The sequence below is a fragment of the Agelaius phoeniceus genome, chromosome 1 (genome assembly GCF_051311805.1).
Source record: "Agelaius phoeniceus isolate bAgePho1 chromosome 1, bAgePho1.hap1, whole genome shotgun sequence".
NCBI lineage: Eukaryota > Metazoa > Chordata > Aves > Passeriformes > Icteridae > Agelaius > Agelaius phoeniceus.
The window spans coordinates 84,705,545-84,733,073 of record NC_135265.1 but is presented as its reverse complement, the minus strand read 5'-3'; the positions used below and the strand labels follow the sequence as shown (position 1 = coordinate 84,733,073).

The 27,529-nt window shown below is 41.4% G+C and overlaps 1 protein-coding gene across 2 annotated transcripts in view; it reads left to right on the top strand.

The window, feature by feature from the left end:
* GRB10 (growth factor receptor bound protein 10) overlaps nucleotides 1–27,529 on the top strand; it is a 145,471-nt gene that overhangs the window by 99,861 nt on the left and 18,081 nt on the right. For both annotated transcript variants that reach the window (XM_077182658.1, XM_077182655.1), the window contains 2 exons: nucleotides 21,373–21,529; nucleotides 27,249–27,364. In XM_077182658.1, the coding sequence (XP_077038773.1) occupies nucleotides 21,373–21,529; nucleotides 27,249–27,364 (273 nt within the window). The remainder of the gene's footprint in view (nucleotides 1–21,372; nucleotides 21,530–27,248; nucleotides 27,365–27,529) is intronic.

Below are 27,529 nucleotides of genomic sequence, written 5' to 3'. Positions count from 1 at the left end.
TTATTCTTCTTCCTAATAGGAGTGCAGAATTACTGTACTAAAAAATGATTTTGTTTAATTAATGTAAGTACCTTCAATCTTTGCTTCAGCCTGGCTGTAATCTGAACATCATTTACTAAATTTACATAAAAGTGAGTTTAATCTGGACTTGCTATAGGACAAGCCATCATTGGTCCATAGAAGCTACATCTCATGCTTTTCCACTGGCATTAGGATTGCTTGTTCTCTCCAGTGGTAAACCCTGCTGCTGCTGGGGTTACTGGAGCTGGTTTCTCCTACATTTCTCGCTACATTTCAGGAAGCAACAGAATTGGAAATACCACTGTTGTGCTTCGTGCCTGCACTATTTGGGTTTTTCTGGTGCTGCTGAGGGAGAAATGAATAGCACTCCGAAACAAAACGGATTGACAATGAGCTGGAAGTTTGGATCCAAGATCCCATTCCAAGAGCATGGGATGTTTCTGGGGAATGTGAATAAAGTAGCTTTGTCACAGCAGGCTTGCTTTCAGTGAGATTTCATTAACAGCGAAGAAAACACGGTTCTCTAAGTTTTTATGGGAAAAGGGGATGAAAGTGGGAGAGACCTTTAAAAGCTGCTTCTGTGTTTTACCAAACAGGTGCCACTTTATAACACCCAGGTCTTTTCAGCTACCCCTTTCATCTGCCTACATCTCTTGTCTGGCCAGAGTGAGGAACTGCTCTGTTTTTTGGGGTTATTTAGAGATGGGCAATGAGGATACTGCTTCACCCTGCACACACACAAACTTTACAGTGTGCATTGTCCATCCAGACGTTTCATAGGAATGTTATCTCTGTGTCTGCTGGAGAGGAAGCAGCTCCTGAGTGCTGGGACTGATGCCTGTGCCCAACAGTCACCAGGGAAGGTTGGCTGCCTCACCATGAGCTGACCTTGCTTGTGTTCCTCCTCTCCTTTTTTATGTTCACCTTTAAAAAATTTCTTTCCTTAGCATCCTTGCCAGAATAGGTAATGAGAATAGGAAAAAGATGTTCATAAGGAACAAACACTGCTTAAAAAAAACTGTTGGAAAAAAAAGGAGGTACAAAACATTAATGAGAGCATTCTGAGCTAAATAACAGTGTCTGTGTAGTAAAACGCCTGGATTTAATTTTACAGACAAGTCACCCTCAGGCTTCTGTGAGTCATTTGTGAACATGTCCCTGCCTGCAAACTTTAAGAGCAGCTAATTACTTTGAAGTAACTTGCTTGTCACATTGTTGCTGGTTACACTTATTTTCCCTATTGCGTACTAAAATCTACCAAAAGCAAGATGACTGCAGTGTTTCTGGAGTTTATAAATAGCTTTACAAATGTTTTCAGCAATTTTCGTTCACCAAGTTCTCAGTTCTGCTGAACAAGCTATAGATGAGATCTTTGATAAGCATCAGGTATCAGGTACATACTTTTAGCATTGAAAAATACCTACTGTGCTTCAGTTTATGAATGCTTTTTACTGAGTTGTCACAAATTCCAGAGCAGTGTTATGTTTAAATGTTTGAAGTATGTATATACACACACACACATATCTCTATGATTGTGTATAGGAGAAAATGAAAAGATTGCTTGCAGTACTGTCACCTTATAATGGGTTTATGGGACAGCTTGAAAAGAAATAGGCATTAAATATATAAAGATCACCCTCCACTTCATAAGGCAAAGAAAAGAAAGCTGATGTTGCAGGAATAACAACATCTAGTCATGCAGGTAAAACCTTTTATTTTATATTCTCTATGTGGTTTTCTGTGTTATATGCTGGTTTGTTCTATGTATTTTTTTCCATGGCTGACCTTTGAACCTTTTTCTTTAACAAACTAGCTTGTTAAAGCTTTGTAAAGCTCATCCAAGTGAGGCTGAGCCTTGCCTCTTGTTACAGCCTTGTCAAATGAGCATGCTCTAAAAGGCAGACTCAAATAATGTTTTGCTGAAAAATGCTCCTGCTGCACTTGAAGCTAATGTCATTCCATTTCTAACATTTAAAAGGTCCTAAATATATTTGAGAACCTCTTTTGTTTTTTTCATGAGCAGTGGTGGGACTGGGTTTTACTCCTGAATGTGGATCCAGTCAATGTTTTATGTTTTATAAAGTTTTGGTTTATGCTTTTTGATTTTCTTTGAGCATACTTACCCACCCTGATTTGCATCCTAGTCTGTTGGGGGTTTTGGTTGTTTTTTGGCATTGGGTTGTTGTTGGTTTTCTTTTTTTGCCTGCACAGGTGGGAAAGGTAATCTAAATCCTGAGTCTTTCATCTTCTGCAGAGAGAGGCTGTCAGTTCAAGGGAAGTGAAGTGCTTGTCAGCTGGGGGGGGCATGAGAGCACCACATTCAGTCCCAGGGATAAAGATTATCAATTTCTAACCATTTGTACAATGTAACATATTTTTTAGTATTTTCTAGGATATTAATAAGAAGTGGAAAATCAGGAGGCTGCCAGCTATATTTGTGCAAATGTACCTTCAGTGTAATTTCCCTTGGCTTCCAGTGAACATTCAGTTCTGCATTACACTGCATGCAAGTTACAAATGAGCATTTGCTTACAGCCTAATTGAGCATAGCTTAGAGCAGTACTTAATTGCAACACTTCAAGTAATACAGAGGAACTTCAAGCCAATCTGGCTAACAAGAAATTAACTTTGTGCTCTGCCCAGGTTGCTCCAGCTGCTGTGTCTGTAAGGTTTCATTGTGTCTTGCCCTCTCTGTCCATGGAATAGCACTTGGGCAATCTTCAGAGGTCACAGAGAAACCTTTTAGGATTTCAGTTAAAGCAAGAAATCCTGCAAGAAGTAAGGCAGGGCATGATGGAGTCTTTCAGTGAGTAGAGAAATTGCCTGTGCAGCAGATGCTGGCTCCAGCAGTTCATCTATTGATGTCTGAATGGCACTGAGGTGAAAGACTGCTATGATGGTGTATAATCATTAAAATGAAAGAGATGAATGAACTTCATAGGAAGCTTTTTATATGTTACTTTTATCCCTTAAATAAATAAATTGCCTAGTAGCTCTGAAGATGGTAAAATAAATTTTACAACACTGTAAACATGCTCACATCAGTTTCTCTGCTTTGCCTCTTTCCCAAGCTTTCTCCAATGTGCAGCTGTAAAAGCTGTGATATTTAACTTGTCTATCAAATGCTCAAGGATGATGTGCTTGCAAAGGGCTTGTCTTATCCCTATACCAGAGGCCTGGAAGTGCTAATAGCCCTGCATTCAAATACTAGCCATTAAGAAAGGGCTAGTAAAATTCCAGCAAAAGTAATATGAAAAAACGTGTACAGTGTCAGACATGATTCATAATGACTGCATTCTTTGAGTTTGCAGCAGTCTCTGCTTTCTGCATAATTGAGTTAATCTCTGCTACAGCTATGTCTTTTCTGAACATATTAGTTGTAACTTAGTGGCAATATCTAGGTATGAGGACTGATGAATTGTGGTGAAATTAGTTGATTATCTTAATTTTTTTATTTTAAAATACATTAATGTAGAGAAAGAGAAAGTAATTCTTTTTCCTCTTAAATTATGTCACAATATTTATATAAAATTTCAAACCAGTAAGATCTCACTGAGTTCAAGAAATACATTGAAAATACTTGAAGAGGAGGTATTTAAAGTCTGACTGGATAGTTGCTCAGATTGCTTGGCTTAGACTTGCAGTCAGTGCAGAACTCTGACCCTGATATAGAAGGACTTCTTCCATGATTTTTTGTTCAAACCTGGTTGTGTTGGTGCAAACCTTTGCAAGGCCAATTTTTCTACAATGACCTAACAGGTCCTTCAAATGGTTGTTGAAGAGTATTTCTTTATGCTGGGCAATTCTGCTTTTGCACTACAACCATAATGAAGTGTTTTTGAAGGACATATTTGACTTTGCATAACATGATTGCAACTTAGGTTTGTATGCTGTAGCTGAATTACCAGTATCTGGAAATAAATACCTATTTTGATTATTGATTGCATATTGAATTCTAAAATGTGTGTATTAATGTAAGACAAACTTGGAGGTCTTTACCTACAACAGACAAGTAGTAGGAATGGCCATGGTTTTCATATTATTTGCTTGCAGTGGCATTTGTTTTGCTGCTGGAAAGTAGCATGTAGACTAATGAACATATCCAGCATAGCTGTTTTGCCTACCTACAGAGAACCCTTTTTTGAATCTCAGCTTGGAAGAAGTGGAGAGAAAAAACTTTAACTTCAAAGGATAGTATTGGGATTTCTTGGTGAAGAAAATCTTCATGTTTTTATGTCCAGCTTCCTATCATGAGTGGTCAAATCAGCAGCTGGCTCAAGCTCAGTGCATAAGTCTCATAAAAGCTCTGTTAGAGATTTGGGTTTAATCACCCTTAGATTGTCAGATCCCTCCTGTCAGATGCAGTCATGGTAGTCCCAGCCTCTTACTCTCCTTACAGTCTGTTCACAGACCTCTTCAGGTAAAAGCTTGCTTCTTGTCAAAAACAACAGCAAGTGCTGTTTTGGGAAGGTGTTTTTGCATTCCGTATTTTGCTTGATGAGCCTTATGGTCTGACCAAGGGAGCTTGGTGTGTACTCTGTTCCTCCTCACTTCTTACATGGGTTGCTTGTCTCCAGTTAATAGTGACACAGGGAAGTGTCTTTGAAATGCTTTCATGCTGTCTTAGGGTAGCAAAGCTATAAAAGATGATGGGTTGCACAAATGCCTCTTCCTCCTTCTGTTGACCACAGTGGGAACCTGAATGCCTAGTGAAGACACGAGCCACCTTTGGCTGAGGTGGCTCATGACAGCTGAAATGACTGCCACCACCTCTGTGTAGTTCAGGAGGAATGCAACCCAGATAGTGATCTGTGATCGTGAGGATCCTTTCCTTACCCTAAGTTACTGAGCTGTTTTGTTAGGACTGAATTGGACCTTGTTTCTAAGTGAGAAATTTTTGTTGACCATGTTCCTGAATGGCCAGTGTCCTCAGTTATTCCTGGAAGAAACAGCAGAATTTGTTTATCTGGAGAAATGCTGGCAGCTTCAGAGCTGAATTTTTCTGTCATTTGTTAAGGGCCTGTGCAAAATGATGAGTTTCATATCACAGTCTTGTTGTGCAAATTCAAGTCAGTACTCTTCCACATCTGTTCAGCAGTTTCACTTCCATGTGCTGAGTTTAGACATTTGAGGTACCCTTTTCAATAGAGGAGAATAGATAGGATTTAGGGACAGAATACAGACTTTCATGGACAGATAGTTTTAGCCATTGGTACTTGATACACAATAGCGATGCCAATTTTTGAGAAAAAAAGGAAATTTAGTAACAAATGGGAATCTGGGCTGGGGAAGTATTTCTTCTTCAAGAGCCAGTAAGCCCCTGTGAGAGGGGAGCAATAGCAGGAGTTTCTAAGGGAGACGGTTGAGGAACTAGACTGCCATTTCAGAAAGTAATTTACCTTTGATTTGCTTTCTGATTTTGTACTAGGGAAAACTACCCTTAGCTCTTGTTTTGTGTAGAAAACCAAATGCAAGAAACTCAAGTTGGTTTGTGAAAAGGAAGGAGGTTTAATTTCCCCAATTAACTGATTATCCTCCTTATGGACAATCAAAGTCATTAAGATCTCTTTCGGATGATTTAGCTAACTAAACATGCTGAATTTGTCATCTCAAGGTACTTTCCATGTTGAACCCCAGAATGAGGCTACCTGGTAATTTATCTAATCCAGTCTGTACATGTGGAAAATAATGGTGTCTGCAGAGAAGATTAAGATGTTTGGCTTAGCGAGGCACTGTCTGTGGAAGGGAGGTGTGTTACATCACACTTGAAGAGAATGAACCTTTTCACTTCTTCTTTAAACAGGGCTTTCATGGTGTAGCTGAAGGAAATTAATGCACTAGCTATTTTTTTATGCTTTAAAAAGTACAATTCATAAGGTGCACAGGTTGGCAAAGCCTTGGTTGATGTGAGCCAAGCAAACTTGGGTTCACTGAAAGAAGAATCTACAGAACTCTGGAAACAAATCCACAAACCCACTTATTTATTATGAGTTACACTTTAGGTCTGATCAGTGTCAGTTATGTTGAAGAGTGTATAAGCAACAGTTGAACCAAAAATAGTTTCAGAGTATTTTTTGTTATTACTCTGCAGGTAGCAAAAAATTTCTGCTTTTGCCATGTATAATCTTGTGCAGGAAGATGGGGGAGTTGTGGAAGAAGCAAGTGTTGTGACACTTTTCTATGCTGTACAAAAGGCAAGATAGATGTTCCTACAGTAAGAAGCCTTATGCTCTGCCACCACCCAAAGCCACCAACCTTCTGAAGCTTGAAAAGGCAGTAAAGTTTTTCTTATTTGTAGAATAGTCTCTCCATGAATGAATTGAAAGTGGTAAGTAGTGAGATTTGCTGAAGTCAGCAGATTTGGTTTGACACAGTTAGAAATGAAGTATTAATTGTTAATACTATTATTGCCATTTATTAATACAATACGTTTTTAAAGGACACTTCAAAATAAATTAGTTTTCTTATGCACAACTATGTATTTAACCTATGAAATTCTACATGGCAATTGAATGGCAGAATTAGATATTGAAATTTGAAGTGTATAGAATGATATTTAAGTGTATGTTACTCATTTACATAAATACAAGACTGCAATAAGCATAGAGATAAGGGAAGCAGATCTTAGTATTCAGATTTGTATCAAACCCAAGCTGCTGTTTGGGGAAGGAAGGGAAGGGGAAAACACTGTTTATGTTGAAATATATTTGATTCAACTTTTGTCTAGAAGAGATTATTAAATTTTTATGTTGCCCAGGACCATAAGATCCTGAGATGTTCACATATCCTCCCTTATATATTGATCTAAATTGTACTTTTCCCTTTTGAGGCTAGCTTTCTTAAACTTATGTCACTGGGTCTGTGAGCCAAGTGCACAGTATTTTAAAAAATGTTTTATTTTGACAGGGAATGGAATTATGCACTCATGGAAATAGAAACTTCAGAATAAGAAAGATGTCCAAAGGGTTATCTACCTTCTTCCAGTCAATCTGGGGGGAAAAAATGAGCTTGGGAAAAGGCATTTTCCTTTAATAAACCTGACACCAGTGCCTTTATATTCTCTTTCATTTTCTCAGTGGTTCAGTTCAAGAAGGTTTCAATGACCCAGATTTTTTCTCAGCATAATCCTAAAGAAGATCCATGATATAAATACAGAGCCATCAAAATCCTTTGAGAAAAAAAATTATCATTTGTGCCAGGACAGAGATAAAGTTACCGGTATCTTTGCATGGTGGATTTCTTTAACCCCTTGACAATAATTTAGGGAGGGAAGAAAGGAGCAGAAGGAAGCGTGCTTGTAGGTAATGACATTTATGTGTTATCTATAGCACATAAAAATACAGAGTCAGCTCCCTTGTCATTGCCTTTTGGAGTCTTGGAAATGGTTAGTTTCTCTATGATCAGCTACAGTAGAAAGGCCACTGTAAAAGATTTCCCACTTAATATCATGCAGAATTGGTTTCTAGAGGGTGTCTGTTCTCTTAAAAGATTCACCCAATGTTTGCTCTTTTCCTCTTGTGATTTTTTTCGTACCCTTTTGCTTGCACTAAACAAAGAAACTAGGCATGTGGGCTATTTGAATATAATTGTCTTTTTAATACAAGTAATTATTTTAAATGTTTAATGGGATCCTCATGAAAATTGTTGCATAAACTTTTCAATTAGAGAGAAGGCTCTTCGATTGCATTTGTGTAAGATATTTAATTGGGTGGACAGCACAGAATGAATATGTTTGGAAATTATCTCAGATTACCTGCTTGTAGGGGGATGCCTATAGGGAGGAGAAAGCTTTGCTTCCAATTAACTTCAAAGATAAGATAGCTTAATTGGAAGCTGACTGTGCCTTGACAGCTTCAGAGCAGCAGTGACTTCCATGTAAAATAATCTGAAGCAGATGCTGAATGAAGAAGTAGCATTTTCTTTCATGCAGCCTTTGGCATCAGATCTCTGGCATTATGTTATCTAGTTCTATATGAGGAAGCATTTTTTTATCGTGACATTGATTTCAGCACAGAACTTCATATTTGTACCTATGCTGTGAAGTTCATCAGCCTTTGACAAACAGACCATAACACCAACTTAAAGGGAACTTCAACCACTTTGGCTTGGCTGGGGAAAATAGTGATGAAGAATCCTGCAAAAAGACCCATTTAGGGCTCCTGATCTGTGATCAAACTAGATCTTCTTTATGCTTTTAGTTAATGTCATGGTTATGTAACTTTTCTCTATCTGTATAAGAGCTTGGAGGCTAGAGAAATGGGCTGCAGGAAAGTTCATGAAGTTTAACAAGGGCAAGTGTAAAGTCCTGCACCTTTGGAGGAGCAACCCCAGGCGCCAGTACATGCTGGGAGTCACCCAGCTGGAAAACAGCTTGGCAGAAAGAGACCTGGGGGTCCTGGTGGACTCCAAGTTGAATGTGAACCAGCAATATGCCCTCGCTGCCAAGAAGGCTGATGATATCCTGGGCTGCCGTAGGCAAAGCATCGCCAGTGGGTTAAGGGAGGTTTATTCAGCACTAATGAGGCCACATGTGGAGTACTGAGTCCAGCTCTGGGCTCCCCAGCACAAGAGAGACACGGGCATACTGGAGAACATCCAACAAAGGCCTGGAGAGATGATATGGGGACCGGAGCATCTGTGCTGTGAGGAAAGGCAGAGAGAGCTGGGACTGTTCAGCGTGGAAAAGAGAAAGCTCAGGAGCATCTTATGAATGTGCATAATTACCTTGAAGGAGGGTGCAAAGAGGACAGACCCAGGCTCTTTCCAGTGGTCCCCAGGGTTAGGACCAGAGGTAACGGGCACAACTGGAAACACAGGATGTTCCCTCTGAATGTGAGGCAACACTTTTGGCTGTTTGAGGGTGACTGACTGCTCTCAGCCACAGCCCAGAGAGGTTGTGACTCTCTGTCCTTGGAGATACTCCAAGGCACCTGGACACTGTCCCAGAGAAAGGGCTCTAGGTGACCCTGCTTGGGTTACAGGGAGGATCAGATAACCTCCAGAGATCCCTTCCATCCCTCATCCCTATGTGAGCCTGTGATGTTCCTAAACTTTAACAATGACAAAAAAAAACCTCAACCCAAAAAACGGAGGTGTGTCAATCTTGAAACATATCATCTCTGTCTCATGTCTTTATTATTAAAGTTTGGAGTTACGAGGGTAAAGCTCCCTGTTAATTAATTTATAGCTACTGAGTTTCTAAGAGCAATATTTTTGCTTGCCTGGCATGTGCTAGCATTACCAACATAATCCGCTTGAATATCTTGTAAGAATTCTATTAAAATTTACTTTAGTGGAGGGATTTCTGTGTTAAATGTTTGGATGTTATTTTATTATGAATAGAACTGAAATGGAACAATGGCAATCAAAGTACATCTAAATATGTGTTCTATGTCATATATCAGTAAAAATAGAGGAGCCAGTCATCTGATTTATAAATGATGAGAACCTGGACCAGAGCACTTAGAAGATAATCTGTTCTCTTGGGAAATCCTCAGCCTTAGAGGCACAAAAAAATAACGTCACTCAAATGCTTATTCAACTAGTCACAAGGGATAGAATGAAAGATTACCAGTTGGCAAAAAAGATGATGGAAAACATTTAAGGGCTGTGAAAAGAGGTTTATATGATTCAGTGCAGCTTTGCACTGAAATCTGTTTGATAAGCAGCAGTGGAATACTGATAATGATGTACCAGCAAAGGAGAAAGATGCGTGTAGTATGATGGGAAGGATGGGGTGGGGAGGGTGTATTGATGTCAGGGTGAGAGGAGCTGCTCTGGAGTAGGTGTTGGTACAAAGCAGCACTCACATCTCTGCACTGTGACCTGCAGCAGGAGATGCAGAGAGCTGACATGTTAATCTTCAGGAACAAGCTGAAGAGAGGAGCTGCAAGAGAGGAAGGATGGAGCAGTTTGTGATACTTCAAATCAGGCTGCTGAGAACTGGGGAGAACATGAGAGGGGAGAGGCTATTACTGTTCATCCACTCTGTGGCCACAGGTCCTTTAAAGCAGCTTGTGTGTGTGCCTGCTGAATGTCTTACTTATTGTCGCTTTAGCAAAGTAACCTTCTTTTTAAAAGTTGGCATAAATGCTGCAGACTTCAATCCATATAATACAGTCTATAATGAGCTAACTACTTCACTTTTGAGCCACTGCTGCTCCAGGAATTAATGCCTGGAAACCCCAGTACATGTAGATGATAGGGGAGAGCTGGAGGACATTGTTGTGAGCAGGATTGTATAGAGGACCATTTAGTTGCCTTTGTTTCTCAGCTTTTGGTAAAAACTGGTTGATTCCTTTCAGTTCATAATAGGCTGAATACCAAGCTGTTTCTATAATGTCATGGATTGCTTGTTCGGCATCTTTTTAATTAGTGACATTTTATTTAGTCCAAATTAAATATGCCAGATGTAGCTGATTTAGTGGCTAACAATGATGAGTGAGGGGAGGGAGAGCTAACATATAGCCGTCTGTTCTCAGGGAAGTTTTTTTTTTCCTTTTAATTTTTTTTTTTTTTTTTTATTTCTAGTTCCACAGGAGAAGTTGGAGTGGTAACCATGGCAGCAGGGAATTTGTCCCTGTAAGCTAAGCAAAGGGTTGGGTTGTGTGGGGCTTTTTTGTGTTTGTTTTTTTGTTTGTGGTGCCCTTACTCGTAGGAAGGGGTGTGCAAAGTGGTCTCAAGCAAGCCCTGGAGAGGGAACTTGGAAATAGATAAGTTAGAGATGCTTGCTGTGGACTTAAACTCGAGAGTTGATCTTCCTGTAGTGTGCACGGGTGGATGGGTGCAGCAGTGAAGCAGAGCAGCGAGAAATATAAAAAATTTCTTGGTACCTTGGATCTCTACATGAAGTATTTTGGGCTGGGGTAATGCTAATTACCCCACTCCAAAATTACTGTATGCTAATAAAGCTCTTGTATTATTGCTTTTGGATTTAGGCCAATATTTTTCTCACTTTTTTCCACTGAAAATTAATAATTCTTAGCAGATTGGAAGAGAGTGAGATTTGCATGGGACTAGCTGCATTCAACAGCCTAATTGTGGCATCAAAACCCTAGATCTTACATCAGCCCTGGAAACTTTTGCTATATCACACCATTATTTTCCTCTGATACTTAAATTTATGAAAAATTAAGCAGCAGAGCAGCTTAATGGAACAGTTTTCTTCCTATTAAAGAAATCACTGAAAATGAGAATTGCACATGCCTTGGGGAGAGGATAACATAAGCTCTCTTCTTCCATTGACATAACTTTTCCTGGGTAAAGATCTGCAGGGGGTTAATTCTGGCCACACAATCGATGCTTACACAGTTGCACAGAAATCCCCTCCCCACCCAATGAGAGCAGCTCTGATAAAAGCATTTATTATGTGCATGTGACAAACTGACCCATAAAACATCCTGAACATTGCAGGCAGCAACAATTAGCTGATACTCACTGCTTGGAATCGCCGGCTTCCAGAGCCGGTAGCTTGGGAGACGGGAAGTGAAGCAATATTGCTGAATACTGTACGGCCCAGAGGCAGCTGATGGCATGGCTGGGCATTAGGGATGCTCTGCCATGCTGCTGGAGTTAAGCCTGTCACCCTCTCCTTACAAAGCACCCTGCTGCTGCTGCTGCTGCCAGAGCAGAGTGAACTCAGCCCACTCGCAAAAACCGATTGTGCATTGTGCCCGATGCTGTCGGAGTGCGGGAAATTCGTATTTCCAAGAGTGCTTGAGCTTTTGGGATTTTCAGTACATGGAAGCCATTGTGCTGTAAATTTCAGTATTTATTCTTTAAATGGTCATCATTTCCTTGAGTGCCTGTATGTTATGGTCAGTTTTCATGAGGAGTCTTTCTTCATGTTTTGCTTTGTTTTTTCCCAGTTGCTTCTATTATCTTTTTCACTGTCCTAATTTCTTCTCATCTTCATATTTTCACACTTAGGTTGGTTGTAGTCCTTGTATTTTGTCTCCATGTGACATATACTTGATTCTTCTCATATCAGGCTTTGCATGTTGAATTCATAGAGGTTTTTCTTTAAAAGTTTCTTTTGTTTTGCTTTCCAGCTTCTCCCTTTCTCCTGGCATCTTTGGTGTAACTTCCTGTTCTAGGATGTCATTGCTTCATCAGGATGTGTGTCCCCCTGTGTGTGTGTGAGGAATAAAGGAACTCTTGTAAAGATAGATAATTGATTTTTTTTCTTTTTTTTTTTTATCTACTGTACCACTGTAGCTGTTTCTGAAAACTCTTTTTATGCTGCTGAAGTCAATGCTAGCATGTCTAGGAGTTGGGGCTTCAGCTAAGAACTTGTTTTCATTAATTTTTAAAATTCATTTTAGCCCTAGGGTTGCAGAGGAAACCTTAGGAGCTGTGCTCTTGCAAGCACTGGGGAACAGATTCACAAGTCCTTAAATCCTTGGCTTTTTCACTCCTTGTGATTACTTTTTTGGGAGGATGGAGGAAGACACAGGAGTGGGAAGAGGGTCTATCTTTGTCTTACCCTGTATTGCATTCTAAGTTTAATTTCTGTTCAGCCCTACATCTTAATGCTAGCTTAGATTCCTCTGCTACCAGACCAGGTAAATTGAATTGCATTTGTTCAAGACAAATTTCATAACTATTCATTCCTAAAATAACGTGTTTGTTTTGTTGTGTCTGGACATTCCAAATACAGTTGATTTGGCATATTGTTCCCCTATTGTTGGGCTCCTGGTTTTGTTCTATTTCTGTTACTACATCAACCGCAATCTAAATCCCAAGGTCCCATTTTATCACATAAGAGACAGTCACCACCCCAGAGGTTTTCCCATGCATTAAAAATGCATACATTTTCAAATTCCAGTCCTCAGTCTCCAAAGACATCTTCGAAAACAGTCTCTGGTCCCTTTCCTAGTAATACCTGGCTGGACCTCTAAATGCAAATAGAGTGCTGGAGCCAGGCCTAGGTGTGTGTTCAGTCCTTAAAGGTGTTCCTGTTGTCTGCTCTGCAACCTCTCTGCTCCTCTCTCCTGAGAAAAACATGCAAGGGAAGGGGGGGTTTGTGGCCTACCCACACAGAAGTTCTGCTTGGATAATCGTAAATCCAAGTGAGAAGCCAACTGCACATTGCTGAGCCCTGTGCTGGAAGGGGTTTTTGGCTCCTAGGGTGGCCTGGGCCCTAGATGACAAGGACCTCAGCTGCTGTTGTCACAGTGTCCCACTGGGAAAGAAGGAGCCATCCAAAACTTGGGGACCTGTACCACTTTCCTAAATCCAATGGGAAGCTGTTCCCTGGAGCCTTGTTGCACCCTCTGCCAAGCTTCAAATTAATGTGGTTCTTGTGGTTGGAAGCCTGTGCAGCAAGGAAGATGTGGTAATAATTCCTTTTCTACAGAGTAATTTATAATGGCAAAGTAATTTAAAATACTCAGTAACTAGCTTGGTTACTTAAGGATTTAATCAAGAAATTATTATGGTTTTTCTTTATATTGCCCTTTCTAGGGTTGTTAGTGATTTAAATTGTGTTTGCAAGAAGTTTTGTACTAAACCTTGCTCTTGGAGCAAATTCAGACAATAAATAATGCATTCTGTAAGCACAGCTGAGGAGAATTGCAAGCTATCTAGGGATAAATTGCACAATAAAATATATGGAAGATAAAGGTTAATGCCAGCAAAATAATTTAATGCCTTTCATTACATAATCAAAAGAGTGTAACAGTGTCTGTAACTGTCTTTTTTAATGTATGTAAAGGATCTTGAAACCAGAAAGGATTTTTGCATAAAAAGCAATTGCTGTTAGGAGGAGCTGTGTGGAGAGAAGGGAGAACATTTACAGACTTACAGTCAAAACTAACAGAAAATGCTGGAACAGTCTGGACCCCCAGATCCAGGACTGAGTGAGCTGGCTGTTGCTGCACTCCCTTCCTGCTAGTGTGGACTATCAAAGCCTATACAAACTGCTTCCCAAGCCTTCTCTCTTCCAGCATTCTGCAAATACCCTGAAGCTTCAGCAAAATTCATAAAAGGCCTATTGTTACTCTTAGAAGGATTGAAAAAGTCTTTCTCCTTTCTTTTACCTAAAAATGAGAGGCAAATGAGGAATTGAGTGGGAAGATGTGAAAATGTCAAACAGGTCAAATGATCTATCTGAACATCTGAACATTAAACCTAAGTGGGAAAGAGTTGAAACAGCTTCTGGGAATACTGTCACAAAATTGATGTGTTGTCTGTATGTAGGTATGTATCACTTAAAACTGCATTCCCCTATTTATTTTTAAAATATGGAAATTACAGGGTAGCAGCTTACAGTTTCCAAACCTTCAGCCTCTAAGTATGTGCATACATGTTGAGATAAATCTTTTGTTCATGCAGGCAGTGGTTATGTCTTGAAAATGTGCTCTGCACAGTTGTATATAAATAGCTGAGATTTTTGAAGATGCTTCAGTGCAGTTGCTATACAATGCTAAACCTATAAGGAGAGCAATACTTTTAGATTTAAGAAACGCTTTAAGTTTTGAGAAGATAGAACCAGATAATTCAATGCCTATAGAAAAAATATTGATTTTTACATGCAGTTTTGAATTAGAGGAGGAAAAGCTTTGGCTTGTTATTACAATATTTCTATTTTAAACTTTAGTAGTACCCCACATGTGCCCATTGTATATTCCCCACATGTGCTCATTGTATGTTCCTTTAAATGTGCTTTGTGTACATGCAACATAACACACTTTGTTTATTTCTTAAAGCTCAAATGTCAACAATTGCCGTGTGTAATTTTGCTAGTTTTGACTGGGGTAGAGTCAATTTTCTTCATAGTAGCTGGTATGGGGCCATGTTTTGGATTTATGATGAAAGCTGTGTTGATAATTCCAGAGATGTTTTAGTCGCTGCTCAGAAGTGCTTACAGAGCCAAGGTCTTTTCTGGTCCTCACCCCATCCCTCCAGCAAGGAGGGGAGTCCAACACAAAAAGCTCAAGGGGGCAAAGTCAGGACAGCTGACTCCAACTAACCCAGGGGAAATCCTGCACCATTTGGAATCATGTTTGACCTATGAAGCTGGGGAGAGAAGAAGGATGGGAACAAGGCAGGGGACGTTTGAAGTGATGATTTTTAATCTTCCCAAATCACCATTACTCGTGATTGGCTTTCCTGGTGATGGCTCAACACCTGCCTGCCCATGAAAAGTGGGGAATGAATTTCATGTTTCACTTTGCTCATGTGCATGACTTTTGCTTTCCTGATTAAACTGTCTTTGTCTCAGCCCATCAGTTTTCTAACTTTATTCCCTCCAGTTCTCTCCCCCACCCCACTGGGGGCAGTAAGTGAGCAGCTGTGTGGGGCTGAGCTGCTGGCTGCGGTTAAACCGTGATGTAAATAGTGCAATAGAGATGTTTGCTTGATTAATCAGCACAGTGGCCTGAATTCAGCCAACGTAGCTTACAGCATCCATCTTTAGTCCAGAATCAGGAGCCTTTGTCATGTGCTTTAGAGGGTAAGTTGCTCTATCTCTCTCCCTTACTTTCACAAGGAATGTAACTCTCCAAAATTACTGGGTGCATGTGTGACTGGGTGTCCATACATGATGGCTTCAGATGAGCTAACCTTCCCAATACCAACACTGACTGGCACCCAGCACTAATCCTGCCCTGCCCATCTCTGTGATTCCCAAAACCTCTCTTGCTGGTACAACCCTCATGGAGTTTATGACTTCAGTATTGGTTTTGATGAGCACTGAACATAAGATTATATGATTCTCTTTCAGGTCAGGTTGTTTCTCTGACCCTTGGAAATGGGTTTAAAATTCAGTAGCCCAGTGAAAGGGGACAGAATGAGCCTTTTGAAATACAGCCAACTAAAGCAGGGCTTTGTGGGATTTTGTTTTGAGGTTACTGTTCTGAATATCAAAGTCATAGACTAAGATCTTGATCGTACAGCAGTTGTTCTCATTTGTTGTTCATAGGCTTTTAAATGTGTACCTAAATATAGTGTATGCCAGAGGAGAGAGTTAATGTTGCTATGAGAACCTTAACCTCAGCATTTCCAAGGGGTTTATGTGTATATGTAGGGAGGAAAAAAGCAATGATCAAATACCTCACAGGATTTTTTCTTTTAGAAGGAAGTACTATCTGATGCCTTGTGGATAAGTGATCTTGTCCACGTTGTATTGCTGTTACCACTGCTGTTTGTCTGAAGGGCTATTTTCCTGCATAAGCAGTGCAACAGAGAAGGCAAAAAGAGCCATAGGGTTGACCTATATATTTATTTCATTGCAGCAGCTGAATTTTCCATGTCTTATAAAGCTGCCTTAATGCTGCTGGGCAAGTAAAGGGGGACTGGCTGGTGCTCCAGCAGGTAGATGTGGTTGACTGAGTTGCTTGCCTGTCAGGTGTGCACAGAGCATGCTTAGAGGCCTTTCATTTTCAAAGGTTTGTAACTTTAGGAAGCAAAACCTTCCTTTATTTGTTGCTTTTTCAACCAGGAAAATAGCAGTTCAAGGGTAGCCTGCAGGCTGAGCTTGAGTCTTCAGCGGCTTTCTGTTGACTGATCCTAATTGAAAGCTTCCTCATTCCTCCAGTGACTCTGACTCTGCTCTTGTGAGCTGATAAGCTTTGATTATAAAAAGCTTTTAGAAAAAAGATCTCATCAAAACAGGGTTCCAGTGAAAATAGCAAGTACCTGCCTGGTACATAGGTGCCTTCTGCAGTAAATAGCGCTTCTGGTTGCACAAGGTGCATGCATAGATTTCAGTTCCATTTTCCTTCTATGTACGTCACTGATTGTCTGAACAGTCTTGATGAGTGAAATTGGGGGATGGAAGTCAAAACTTGCTGGACTGATTTTCTGTTTGTGCAGCTCTCAGTAATGACTTTTCAGTGTACTTTAATAGTTTTCTGTGAAGTCTCTGATCTACTTCTCTTATAAAGAACTCGTGTACTGAAACCTTTGATCTATTAGATTTCAGTCAGAGGACCTTCTGATGACTGGTGCTTCCTTCTTATGTTTGGAGTCATAGCCCAGGATAACATGGGTTGGTCTACATTGATATAAATTACGCTGTTTAATTTCAGATTGTAGAATGCAAATGTAAATCTGTTTGCCACTGAAGATTTTTAGCATAACATCATGTAAAAGAGTGAATTTCTGTAATCACTGTGTATAGTTAAAGGTTTTGTTTTGAAGAAAAATGAAAAAAATAGCATAAGAAATGGAGAAAAAATGATGTGGCCGTCACATGACTGTTTGGGTTTTCTAGTTTTTGTTGTTGTTTTTTTTTTTTTTCCCTTCACATTCCTAAAGTATTTGCATTACTTGATACACACGAAATACTGAGTGAGGTTGAGGAACTGAGGCTGGAAGATGAAGCAGCCATGAAGATACTCAAGATATGCGACCCATTATATGAAACCTCTGAAGTGATGAATATTAATGTTCTTTTAAATTTTTAATTTTTAAAGTCTTTTTTGTCTTTAGAAAAAAGAAAAGAAAAGCTTGGGGGAAGACTTCTTCCCAGAACAATGGTGCAGTCTGTTATCTGCTCCTTTGCGCTGTAAAGCACTGAATGTTCAGCCAATATAGCGCTCTGGTTGGCTTAGCATTCTTAACCTTAATTTTGAATAGAAGGTGCCTTGTGCTGCTGACGTAATTAGGGCCTTTTGTAAATCACTGTTGCAGGCAGTCTGCTGTTGCATTTCACTGCATTTCTCAGAGGGATGCAGTGCAAAAGTGTCAGACTAACTTTTTGAACCTCTCATCAGGCTAAGTGTTTTCATTATTGGAGTATTTTATTCGAGTGAATCTTGCTTAGTTTTCCTTTGTAGATAATAAGCCCTAAATCAGTTTTGGAAATGAAACAGTGTTTCTGCTGGATGAAGTTTGAATAGGGAGCCCTTAAAGTGGGAGGTGCTTCCTTAGGAAAAAAGAAAGAGAGAAAAAGGAAAAGTGAGAGAGTTGGATTTGACCAATTGACTTCAAATTCAGTTTTCTCAGTGATACAGAAATACTGTTATCTGCGTCTTTTGTCACAGAAACTGTCAGAAAGTTGGAGGTGAAGTTTGGTCGTCAAGCTGGTTTCGTATTTGTGGTTATACTTCGTAACTCTGCAGTGTTGTGTGGGGGCATAAAATCCCCTCACCTTCCATGTAAGCCTCTTATGGGCTGCTGCACTCCTGCCTCTGCAGAGGCACAGGGTTTCATCTCACTTCTGCCTCTCTCCTGTCCCCTGGGGCAGGGTTCAGCTCAGGCCATTACATCCCCTCCTGATGCAGTGTTTTATATCTGTGATGTCAGTGGTGATACATGGCCTTGCACTGTCCTTGATGGCAAACACAGCACTATTAATAAATAGTCAGTGAGGTTAACTTGCTCATTGCTGCGTTCATGCTGCCCACCCATTGCACTCCACTCCCTGCAGTGCCTTAAGAGCCCTGTTACCACCCCAAGGGCTGTCTGGTCCCATGAATGAACATATCCATGTTTGTAACCCAATTCCATAGTGGCTGTGGTGTGGGGATAGTGGGTGCTGCCTCCAGGGCCTGGCTCTCCGGAGGAGGGAACATGGCATCACAGTAGTAGTACACCGAACTGCAGTGTTGGGTATCCAGTAGTTTGAAATGCTGGGGTACTTCAGGGGGGGCTGGCATCAGCATCAGCATGAGCTTGGACTCTGGGCAAGGAGGGGGAGGGTGCGACACATACCCCTGACCCCTTTACTTCATACTGAGAGAGCACAGCATGAATGAGCATAAAAGACAGCTGCAGCTTTCTTCCAGTGGCCACACAGCATTAAGGCTTTCCATGCTTGGGAGCAGAGAAAAGTGTGGTGGTTATCTTACAGCTCTCTCTTTTCCACCTGCACGGGCTGGAGAGGCACCCTCAGCAAAACAGCTTTGCCTCTCTTCTGGGACTTGGCACTGACAGTGATCAGGTGCTGTCTGTATCACTGCCTTGTTCCCTGCCGGAAAGGAAAAGAGGCGGGGTTTGCCCTCCAGGTGTTGCGAAAGTGGCGATTGCTGTGGCGTATTCGTGGTTCGGGCTCCCCTGTGAAAGCTGAGGCAGAGAGCAGAGGGCTGTGCTTCTCGTGACTAATGAATGAATGATGTCACCAGGTTGGTTCCCGAAGCAGGAAATCCATCCAAAATAGTTTAGTTTCAATACAGAAAGTGCAGTTACGTGCTGAGTAAGCTGAAAGTAGAAAGGAATTCTTTCGCCACCAACTTTTCGGTCCGATGGCTATGCTATAAAAGTAGAAGAAGAAAAAAAATCAAGCGGGTGTTGGTCCCTGCCGTTCCCCGCTAAAACAATCAGAATAGCTACTTTCTGTCTTGTTGCGTGCTGGCTTTTCGGTGTGCCTGCCCATCCTGGGAGGAACATGAGAGCTGCGCTACCGACTCGCACACTGCGGTGCGATGCCTGCGGGTGTCTCGGGCATCGATCCACCCGTGTCCCCCCGTCCCGCGGGCGCGCTGCCGAGTGGCGGAGCGGGCCGGGACCGCTGCGGGTGCGGTGCGGGGCTCTGCTGCGACACGGCGCCAGCCACACAACAGAGACTTGCCCGCAGGACAGAAAACGGGGACACCCCCACGCCCAATGAATTCTTGCGTGTATGAGGATGCCTCTGGCTTGGCGAAGCGTTGGCAGGAGTGCAGCCGTAACATTGCACAGCACGCATGCCTTCCCCAGAGCAACCGGGATTCCCCCTCCTCTCCTTTCCAGAGCCCACTTCTGAAAGAGCTGGCTCATCCCTGCTGTCAGATGAAGCCGTTTCCTGAACGCGCGGGTTTGAGTCACTTGGGCTGGATGAGGCTTTAACTCCTCCCTCACCGGGCTCGAATTTGTGCGTAGCCGGGGCAGCGGGGGGTGGGGGCGGCGCCGGCCGTGCTCGCTCGCCCCCGGCGCGGTGGCAGCGCCGGGGCCCGGAGCGGAGCCGGGCCGGGCCGGGAGCGGCGGCGGAGAAGTTCAAGTGCCCAAGTTGCAGGCGATGACATTAGCGCGGGCAGGCCGGGCTGCGGGCGGGACCGGCACCGGCGCCGGGGCAGCAGCGGCACACGCGTGCCGGGCTCCCCACGCCCCGCCCCGCCGCCGCCCCTGGGGTCTCAAGCGCCCCAGGGTCGTCATAAAAAAAAAACACATTTCCTTTGTAATTCCTTTTTTTTTTTTTTCCTTTGGGGGGGGGGAGGTGGGGGAGGCGGGAATAATTTGGAAGTCTGATAGTGTGTGGGAAATGATTACATCAGTCGGAGGGAGGGCTAGGATTGGTCTGCACAGTGTGGTTTGATTCACTACCGCAAAGATTGCGTGTAACCCTTTGAGTGGAGCTCTGGCGGAGTTGTTTCCCTCCCCAGAAACAGTCCCCATAGCAGGGGCTACGTGACAGGTAGGGTACGGCCGCCCCTGACGCCGCCGGCACCCCAGGCGCCCAGCCGCAGGCTGCGGAGGGTCGGCGGAGGCAGAGAACTAACTCTCAAGAGGCAATCCCCATTTAAAATGCCATCTTGTTCTTCCGACTGCTGCCTTTTACGTGCCGTTGAGGTAAGATTTTCCATATCGAATTACCCTCCAGGTTTTTGTTAGACTCTCCTTCTCTCGCTAGGATGCGGAGCGTTTTAAACACGGAGTTGATTTAAATCTGGGACCTGCACATTTGCCCGGAGAAATAATTTTGTGGGAAGTGTCTCTCGCTTGAGCAGAACAATGCAAAGAGGAAAGCATCTGTATAATTCAGGAGGTGGGGGAGAAGGTTCTTGATTTGTTCTCTCATCCCCATTGATATTTAGGATGCGCACCGTATGCACATTTGGTTTCAAACTACTTTCAGGCTAGGATCAAAAGAGAAGTCAGGGCAGGGAGAGAAATGTGTGGACTGTGCTAGGTAATTGATTTGCCGGCAAACTGCGAGTGGGACTTCCCCATACGAAACAATCAAAAGTTAGTGGGGAACAAGAGAGCCATTTTTATTCTTTGGGGTCTTGGCCTGCTCCTCTGTGAATGTTCAGAGGCCTCTGATGGGATCGCAATGAAAATTGTGTGTGTTTGACTGGATGTGATTTCTCTCGCCCACTGTTGCCAAAGTACTCTCTCGACATTGTTTCACGTTTGCTTACCTTACACAGCTTTATACAGAACCTGCTCTCTCACTTTTCCTGTGTACGTGGTCATATTAACCCTGCTGAATCTTTGTTTAGTGCAGGGAGGTGTTGGGGAGGGGGGTGGGGAAATAGGTCTAGGGGGCATCGAGAGAAAGTGTTATAAAGTGAATCATCCATTTCATTTGTCCTGGCTGCCAAGGTGCTTGGAACCCTCACACCGAGAGGATGATGCTTTTCTACAGTAGCTGTGTGGTTTGCCTATGTTCAGAGCTGTTGATCTGTAAGTGTACCCTTTATGTTGCAGGATGTAAAAGTCTTTAGTGAAGATGGAACAAGCAAAGTGGTCGAGATTCTAGCAGACATGACAGCCAGGGACCTCTGTCAGCTGCTCGTTTACAAAAGTCATTGTGTGGATGATAACAGCTGGACTCTAGTGGAGCATCACCCTCACCTAGGATTAGGTAGGGAATGGTCAAAGGGGTGGCATGGTTACCTGGGAACATAAAACATGTGTAATTCATATAAATGTGCTTCCAGACGGAACGTTTTCTTTTCCACTGCTTTTATTTGTACAATTAGCTGAAATCACATACGTGCTTTCTGTGTATTACAATTTGATGTGTTAAGCATTTAAACCATGTTAAGTCCTTCCCTTATTTCCCATCCTCTAGTTTTTTAATTATAAAAAAAAGGAAGAATTGTCTAATCTTCACGCTAGCGCTCTGTTGCTACCTTGCTGTGTCTGAAGCTATTGCAAATAAACAGCTTAGGCAAATTAAGCTTGATCCTTAGAGTACGGTCCTATGAAACAGCTCAGCTCATCACCAGCTGGGAGACCTGGGTGAACAGACTCAGCCTTACATACCTACAGTAATGCTCATGAAAGCTAGACATGCTGAGGTGGGGGAGGGGGTTGGCTAAACTTGACTTCAGGCAGGGAAAAAATGGTGGCACCACCCGCAAATCCATGGGCAATTTCTGGACCAGCGGTGGTATCTGCTCTCCAGGCAGCAGCTCCTCCACCTGATTGAAATTAAGGTGTCATGGTTACAGTTTCAAGAAGGCAGCAAGAGGAAGAACCGTGGGGAATTAAATAACGCCGTGAATTGGTTTAATTGCAGTACCTGAAAGGATCTTATGTTATTCAGTCTTGCTTTTCCTGTTATTTTGTGGCACTGATTAGTTACAGGGTTCTGCTGTGCAGCTCGCAACAGCGTATCGCCCAGATAACACTATCTGTAATTCTCCATGGCATACAATAATGCTTTAAAAAGTATAGCATTTGGAGTATTAGTCGATATACTTCATGGGGAATGTTTTTTCTAGAAAACAGAGGAAGGCAAATCATAAGCTGCGATCGCCAGCACTGGAATTGTGAATGCTATCTGTAGCTAACAGAGGGGGTTTTATGTCTAAAAATGTAATTCAGAACCCTTACGAATAAAAAAAGGAAATGATTTGCTGGAAATGTGATACCCTAAACCAATACTGTTAAACACTAATAAATTCACTGCTCTGCGGACTAACACTTTAAAAAAACCCCAAACATGTAAGATATCCTGATTAGCTAATGGTTTTATTATTTCTCCTAATGTAGAAATATATGAAAAAATTAACATGAAACACTCTCTGGTCTGTGTGATATACTTTCAATTCTGAGGACATAGGATGAGGTGAAGAATTAAGGTATAAATTACAGAATCTTTATCTCCGTAGCTTAATACGCCACATGCGCTTCCAAAAACCTTTACAAATATTCAGTTTTATCAATGCTCATTAAACTACCAGGCTCTCTTTTTCTATATTCTCTTTCCCATCATTGCTGATTACCAAGGTATTGTGTAAACAGAAGCCTTCTCCTTTGTAACCAACATCCTTCTCCTGCCAGATTCATTCAATGATGCCACAATTCAGTGTTTGTGACATCACAATAGCTTCCATGGTGACTAATTGTGCTGTCAAACTCTGGTGTGTGACATCTCTGAATGAATCGGGCAGGAGGCTGATTAGGAAATCAAAAGCTTCTGTTTACACACAAATAACTTGGTAATTAACAATGATGGGAAAAGAGCAAGATACTTATCGGGCTGCATTTATATACATGGGGACCTGCCTGCCTTGGACCTCTGTCTCACACTGAAGCACAAAGCGGGCCCCCAGAGAAGTGGGGTGTGCAGGCTGGGGCTTCAGCAGCCACCAAACTTGGTTCCACAGGGGCAGCCCCAGGGCTTTCCCCTGTAGGCCACAAAGTAGATCTGTGTGAGAAGTAATACAGCTTTTGGGGGTGTAAAGCCAACAGACAAAAAATATCTAAAGAATTTTAAAAAATGTAATTATACAGATTTCACAAATTTGAAAGGATGAGGGCAGAAAAGGGAATAAATTAGTTCATTTAACAGGAGACAACATTATCCAGTTTATTGAATTTGGGGTCTTAAGTATACATACTCAATAAACTTTAAATACCAACTTCCATGCTTCCACCAGTTTTGGATGCAGTTTGAATTTTTTATTATTTGGGTGCTTATTCCTAGCTCTTCTGTAGCTTGCATGCTTTCCTGTATTTTGGAGACTGTCAGATCAAGGTAGTAATGCGACTGCAACCTGGATGAAGTTATCAGGCATCTGATGGTCCATATTTGTTCCTCTAGATAAAAGATTGCTAGTATAAATATGAAACGATGGTGAATAAATACATAGTGTGAAGAGATATATGGTTAAAGAGCAGTCAGAATTGTGTGTTTCTAGAAGACATTATTTCTTATGCAATACATCCTTGCTGACTTAATGCTCTAGGTGATAGTCTTGAAGCCCACCAAAAGAGAGGAATTCCTTCATTTAGTTCATTATGTTTTTTTCCTCCCTGTATTTTGCCTAATAGTACTCTCCAAAAGAGCTTGGTTTGCAGAACCAATTCATTGTTTTACTATTGGACAGACTGAGGACAAGATGAAATTTTTGAAGCCAGCTGCATATTTATCATTGCTTTGGTCTTTGAGGTCCCACTTTGTAAGGAGCCTGCACCTCACTGTTCACTTCACATACATAGCCAAGTATGTTCCAAATAAAATGTGTGCTTACACGTGACTTTAAACAGCTATTTGACTGCACAAAATATTTGTGTTCTCACTGGAAGCAGTGGTGTGACAATTTGCCATCAGACTTTCTTGATTTGACATTTGAAAGTGGTTCCTGCTGCACCATACCACTAATATCTAAAGCACATTGTAGTCAATGTTTAAGCAGTCTATGAAATTTGAATTGGTCCCATTATTTAATTTGCTACTATAAGTATACCTAACTATATTTATAAATACCACATTTATAAAATGTGGTATTCTCCCTATGTTCTATTCTATACTTAACTATCATCAATTTAGGACGAGGACAGAGATCTATGTATTGGACATTAACAAAAATAATAGTGGTGAAGACATTCATGTGATTATATGTGCCTGGACACTGAAAGAATTCTTCCCTACCTACACACTTCATTTTTTGAGTTCCAGAATTGACTATACACCATACTAAATACAATTCGAGCAGGAGAGAATGTAGAGGACTGAAATAGGTGAGGGTTAGAAGAAAACATTGCTGCAATTTTGTACCTAGATGTTTTTGTCAACGTGTATTGATTTCCCATAATATGAGTGAATTAAAAGTGGAACAGTTTGCTTAAATGCAAAATCAGGGCGGGCTCTTTGATACAGGGGTCCACCTGTCATTTGTAGTGATTCTCTGATTGGGAATTTTGGGCTATGCCTGTGAGTTGTTCATGATGGAATCCAGCTCCTTTTCCCACCTTGTGTCACTGCTGCAGTTCAGCAGAAGTTCTGATAATAATGCAGATTAACTTGGGTGGGGTGGGGGAAAAGTCTGTTCCAGGAAGCATGTAGAGGAGACTGAGTGGAGCCTATCAGATAAACTGGAAGCACACATTTCTGGTCACTTCAACAGCAATGCCACTTGAAGACAGACTGACCTATTGAGCTGAACTTAACAGGCTGACATCTGTGCTTCTAGTTTTGTGGCAGGAAGCTCAAAGCAGGGCTGAGGCTGAGTTGCTCAAGTGTCAAGTTCATCCCATTTGTACCGAGTGCAAATTACCAAGCACTTTCCAAGTGTATGTATTACTATTAAGTAATAGCAAACTAACCAAGACTAGTTTCTTTTTTTTACTTGCACATGCTATGAAATGCTGCACCTTTTCTCCAAGATGGCTTTGACCATCAAAATGAAAATATAAACATTAAATCAGCGGGAGTATCACCACAGAATCTCAGAAGGGTTTTGATGGAGTAACAGAATACATCTAGGTCAGTTGTCTAAAGCATCTAAGAAACAGGCACTAAGTATATTTACACAAACTAAACATTGAAATATAAAACCAATTGACAAATGTTTATCTGTACTTCATTTCCTCAGAACAGAATAAAGAGTTTTTCCCTGACAAGCAATTTTTAATGTGTTAGGAAAGCAAAGACCACATCTTTGGGTGGTGGCAGAACTAGACTGTAACAAAACATGTGATCTTTCGGAATTCATACTGTGATAAAGCTTCATACCAATGTAATTAAATGTTTTTTGGAGGAAGCATAATTTAAAAAATAGGCCCCTCACCCTCATAGCCCACAGTCTTCATTACAATGTGGAGGAGATTTGACTTCACCAGTTGCTTAAAAACCATGATAGTAGCACCAGATTAGCAATACCTGAAACTTTACCTCCAAAGCCCCTAGAAATGTGTAGGTTTAGGTGATGAATGCTGAGGTGGTGCCAAATGTCTTTTATTAACATCCTCCCTGTAGCAGTACTGTTGTGCACATTGGTCAAAGAACTGTCCCTTCAAAGTGGTGTTATACCTGATGCACTAAGAAACAGCTCTTTGTTTGAGAGCAGCCCACTACGGAGGTTTTTCAATGTCAACCCCTTTGAAAACACAATTTAGAGCAAGGCTGGACATCACAAGTGCACAGTAAATGCTGAAGTCGTCAATGAGCTGGTGATGACAGACAGCCTAAGTGAAAGAGAAAAAGATCATGGGATCATTCAGTCATAGGTCAAATTTTCAATCAAAGAACACCACATAATCTGCTGAGTTCAGCAATTCAAGTAATATTCCAGAGCTTGCTCTTTCTGAGATGCCAATGACTGCTTGCTTTCTATCCCGAAATCACCCCAAGAGAACTTGGATGGCACTCTGGCATTTCTTACTGTAGGAATACAAGCATTGCAGGAACACAAAGTGGATAAGGGACTCTCCAAACTTCTTTGGTCAGCAAGTCACAGGCATTTTGTTTAAAGTTTTGCAAAAGTTATGTTTTGTTTGACCTAATTTTTAAATTTTGTATTACATAAGGCATGCAAGTACTGACTAGTTAAAACTTTTGAAAAATACCTAAATATTTTCTGAGAAAGTTCTGAAGACTTGTCAAGATAATGAGTTCATTAAGTAGTGCACACTTAGCCAGTTGCCTTCTTTCGAGTTACTGCTTTCAGTGAATTGGGTTTGTTAAGCTATCTGTTCATGCTTTGATGTGCCATTCTTTTGACCAGAGAAGTGGTGGTTATGGGCAGTTACCTTGTAACCAAATCTAGAGCAGAAAATTGCCCTGTCATGTGTACAAAACATTTGTCTCTGTCAGTATTCCTGTAAAGTAGATCCTGTGACCTCTTTCATAATAAACCCCATTGTCTAGCATCTACAATAAAGGCCTGAAGTTCACCTTGAAATGGACTGGTTTTATAGAGTGTGATCAAATACAACACTGTATTTCTGTGATAGTTCAAGACCTAACAGTGGCCTTTCTGTAACTTTTTTCCCCCTTAAACCTGTTCACCTTGCCAGTTCCACAGCACACAACCAGTGCCAAAAGAAGAGGTTTGTCTGTATTATTGTAGCTACTGCACACACAAAAAATCTATTCCTTTCTCAAAAGTCTGTGCTTATGAAACCCTGATATAGGAATTCCTTGAAGAGCACTGTCATATAATGTTAAACTTTGTAATACATTGCAAAGTAAAGTATTGCCTCATGGCAGTATGGTTTGAAAGTTAGAACGTGTTTTGCTAATTTCTTAAAAGGTAATGGAATTACACTGGGTTGTTTTAACTTCTGTTCTTAGTTGGTCTCACTCCTGCTGGTTGGCTGTGTGTTAACACGGTGTTCTTTTTCCACAGAGAGGTGCCTGGAAGATCATGAGCTCATAGTCCAAGTTGAATCCACCATGGGAAGCGAAAGTAAATTTTTGTTCAGGAAGAATTACGCAAAATACGAATTTTTCAAAAATCCCATGGTGAGTCTCATTATTTAGTTGTTTACACCACAGAGGGGTGGAATGCAATAACATTGCTGGGCACTCCTATGTCTTAAACATTTTTTATAAAAAAAACAGGCAACCAACTAAGAGAATTCTTTCCAAAGACATTTTAACCAATGTTTAAATTCCTTGTACTTTCCT